We start from the raw sequence: 3,289 nt of genomic DNA, 5'->3' as shown, positions 1-3,289 counted from the left end.
CGTGCCCCTTCATTTCCAAAAGGGTTGGGACATATGACAACAGTAGCTTGTATTTCAGACTTTCATCTTCAGGAACTCATAGCTCAGACTTAGCATGACCTAGGCAAAGCTGGCTGTTTTTCATACTAATTTTAGTCTTCGTCCTACCACCCTTCCCCAGTTTCCTCCACCAAGTATTTAATAACATGACAGCTCTTATTCCAAATATAGGAACAGATAAAGTTGGCTCGGAAAGGGTCAGAGTTTATTGAATGCATAAAACGTTATGATACAAAAATAAGTTAGAAATAAGTTAGAAAATTTTGAAGACCTACAGACAAGATTAGCTTTGAAGTAGAGAGAGATCTGATCTGATCCAGCTGTGAAGAGCCTCTACTATCTGCATCTGAAAAACACAAGAACACACTGTAAGAGCTACATGACCACGTAAGTTTTTTCCATGGCAGAGAAGGGCTTGGGCCATTTATTTTAATCCAGACATTTGCTACACTTTCCTCACCAGTCTGAGCACACACTATTTTCCTAGAACTTCCGGACAGGTGGGAGACCACCCTGCTGTTACCACAGTTTGATGTCCTAATGCTCGTGTCTATATAACTATTTTAATGACTGCAGGAAGGTGAAGTAAAGATTTCCTGGTGCTGTCAGAGCCCCTCCGCCACGTTGCCTACACTGATCACAGGTCACCTCCCAGCTCTGGGGCGGTTACTGGTGTGACAGCAGCACTCCTACGCCCTGTTGACACAAGACTACTATTTTTAAACACTCCTGTTTGTCTTTCCTCCTTTTCTCTGTACCTGTTGTGCTGAAGGCTCCCGTTAGATGGCACCCCAATGGCTCCCTCAGAGGCTCTCATCAGAGCGGCGTACCTAGGAGAGACACAAGCAGGCTCAGCACCTCCTGTGCACACCACAGCAGTTCCCTCCTCTCCCCAGTTTAACCATCTGCATCTGTCACACAAGCCCTACAGTCCCACTGCACAGAACAAGGAAGGCACCTCTGCCTGCAAGAGACAGGTTTTAATAAAAACTAAGGTTAAACTTTTCTTGGAAAGGTATTGGTTTTGTTCTTTGTTACTTCAAAGTGCTGGGAAAAAAAAGCAACTTTAGAATTGTAGTATTTAAATCCAGACCCCAAGGAGTCCTTGCAATTTAGGAGACACCGAGAGTCGCGCTATCAAGATAAGTAAACTTGGAAGAATTGTAGGAAGGCATTTGACAAGAAGCTTTTACCTTGGCTCACGGATTTTCAGAAATTAGGCCCAAAATACAAAGATAAAGTAGCAGCTGGTTTATTGACATGACCAGTAGCTTACAGAATTCCCTATTTGCCTGAGCTCCACACCAGTCCCCGACAGCAGCTCTGGAATCTGGAGCTCCAGGTGCCACAAACACAGCTTACCCTGCCTTGGAGACGGGACGGCCGCTCCCCCTGCAGCCGTGATCCAGAGGGTGCCGGTGTTTTATGCAGAAGTTGCCACCACACTGGTCACAAACCACCTTCATCATCTCTTTCCTTTTGCAGCCTGGCTTCAAGCACTTGTTTGTGAAGATCTAAACAACAGAGGACACAAAGTCAGCAACGCTTCCCTGCTTTCCACAACCAGCTTCCCAGGCAACGACAGCACTGAAGCACGAATGCTCAAGAATTATTTCATCAGAATTAAGACGAAACGGAGCAAGTTTCTCCACATTCTGCTGTCAGAAGAGCCAAGTTAGGGGCGTTAGGCAGGCAGTTTAGATTTCAACAGCAGTTTCCTTACCCTCTGCTTTTGCTGCGCAGGGTTGTAGCTGCAGTCCTTATCCATGTGGGCTCCCACCACCACGTCGGGGATCTCCCCCCTCTGCACCGGGATGGGTGTGTTACAGAGCGGACACACCGGCACCTGCACGTTCTAGGGACACACAACACAGGGTACAAGTCACACCTGATTATTCCTCTGTCCTTCCCCTTCAGTGACAGAATTGTACTCACAAGTGCTTTATCTCCTACCCATTTACTAACGCTCTGAAAGCCACGCTTCACAAAGGGAACTGCAAATTGTGATCCAAAAAACCAGCCAGGCACGCTTTGCCAAACGCATTCGTAACAACATATTTGATAGAATGACTTCTAGGCTTTCTGGAATTACACCTTTGGAATATTCAAAGCCCAAGGACAGGCCAGAGATCAAAGTCTGGCCCCACTTATTCTATTTATTTCTTCTTAGTTGCGCGTTTGCTGTCCTTGAGCTCAAAGGACTGAGGCAGCAGAACGTTTTAGGCCAGAATGCCTTATTTAAGAGACAAAGCGCTGCTCTGTGGGGAGATGTGGTGTAAGTGAAAGAAACGAGGCTGGTGCAGCACTGACCTCTGGGATGGTTTGTTTCTATAACCTGAAATTCAGCCGTGTCATGGACTTGCACCTTGCGGTTCTCCCACCACAGGCCAAGTCTCAGAGCAGCCTCTACCTGTGATTTAGCAATTCCACAGCCCCAATCGCTCGCCCCAGGGCAGGAACTTACCTTCTTGTAGGCAGAGCCACACGCGTGGTCACCGTAACGGATGTGGTCCTTGCAGAAGATTTCTTCACAGGCGTCGCATTTCAGAGGAAGGAAATCTGGGAGGAGAATAAAAAAAACCAGAGATTATTTCATGGGGCAGAGGTACCGGCTGTGAGAGCACTCGCAGAAGAGCACACCCAGGTTCTGCAGTGAGTTTGTGTCCAGGGACAACGCAGTTATCCGCAGGGAAAGCAGGGACTGCGACGCGTTCTAGGCGGGCGGCCAATGGGAGGCCGCGGGGCGTGCTGAGTCATGCGCAGGGGCGGGGCCGCGGCGGGGCGGGGATGGAGATGGGAATGGGAATGGGAATGGGAATGGGAATGGGAATGGGGATGGGATGGGAATGGGATGGAGATGGGGATGGGGATGGAGTTGGGAATGGGGATGGAGTTGGGAATGAGGATGGGATGAGGATGGGGATGGAGTTGGGAATGGGATGGGTCCTGTGATTCATTAATATTACAAATTTTAAAAGTAAAAGCTCTAAGTTTTCCCTCTTTTTACCCCGTGCCGGACTAACACAAGCCAGACCCACCCCGGGAGCTGCCCGGACGCGGAGGTACCGGCCCCAGGCCCACACTCGCCAGCGTTGATGCCCCTCAAGAACCACCCCCGGCAGCCCCCCAGCCCGGCCACCTCCCTTCCCCCGGGACTGCCGGGGATGGGGGGTCGGGGAGGCAGCGCCGGTGCCCGCCCGCACCCACCCGCGCACCCCCGGGGTCCCCGGTTCCCCCCGGTCCCCCCCCG

At 50.4% G+C, this 3,289-nt stretch overlaps 1 protein-coding gene across 1 annotated transcript in view; it reads right to left on the bottom strand.

Moving 5' to 3' along the window:
- Window positions 1-226: 226 nt before the first annotated feature.
- ZFAND2A (zinc finger, AN1-type domain 2A) overlaps window positions 227-3,289 on the bottom strand; it is a 35,352-nt gene continuing 32,289 nt past the window's right edge. The window contains exons 4-8 of the mRNA XM_014946198.1: window positions 2,504-2,598; window positions 1,763-1,894; window positions 1,402-1,553; window positions 798-869; window positions 227-385 (exon numbers count right to left, since the gene is read on the bottom strand). Of these exons, the coding sequence (XP_014801684.1) occupies window positions 376-385; window positions 798-869; window positions 1,402-1,553; window positions 1,763-1,894; window positions 2,504-2,598 (461 nt within the window). The 3' untranslated portion in view covers window positions 227-375. The remainder of the gene's footprint in view (window positions 386-797; window positions 870-1,401; window positions 1,554-1,762; window positions 1,895-2,503; window positions 2,599-3,289) is intronic.

This window comes from Calidris pugnax, unplaced genomic scaffold, assembly GCF_001431845.1.
Source record: "Calidris pugnax isolate Ruff unplaced genomic scaffold, ASM143184v1 scaffold123, whole genome shotgun sequence".
Taxonomy (NCBI): Eukaryota; Metazoa; Chordata; class Aves; order Charadriiformes; family Scolopacidae; genus Calidris; species Calidris pugnax.
Note: the sequence above shows the minus strand (reverse complement) of the source record. Positions and strands in the feature narration are given on the sequence as shown.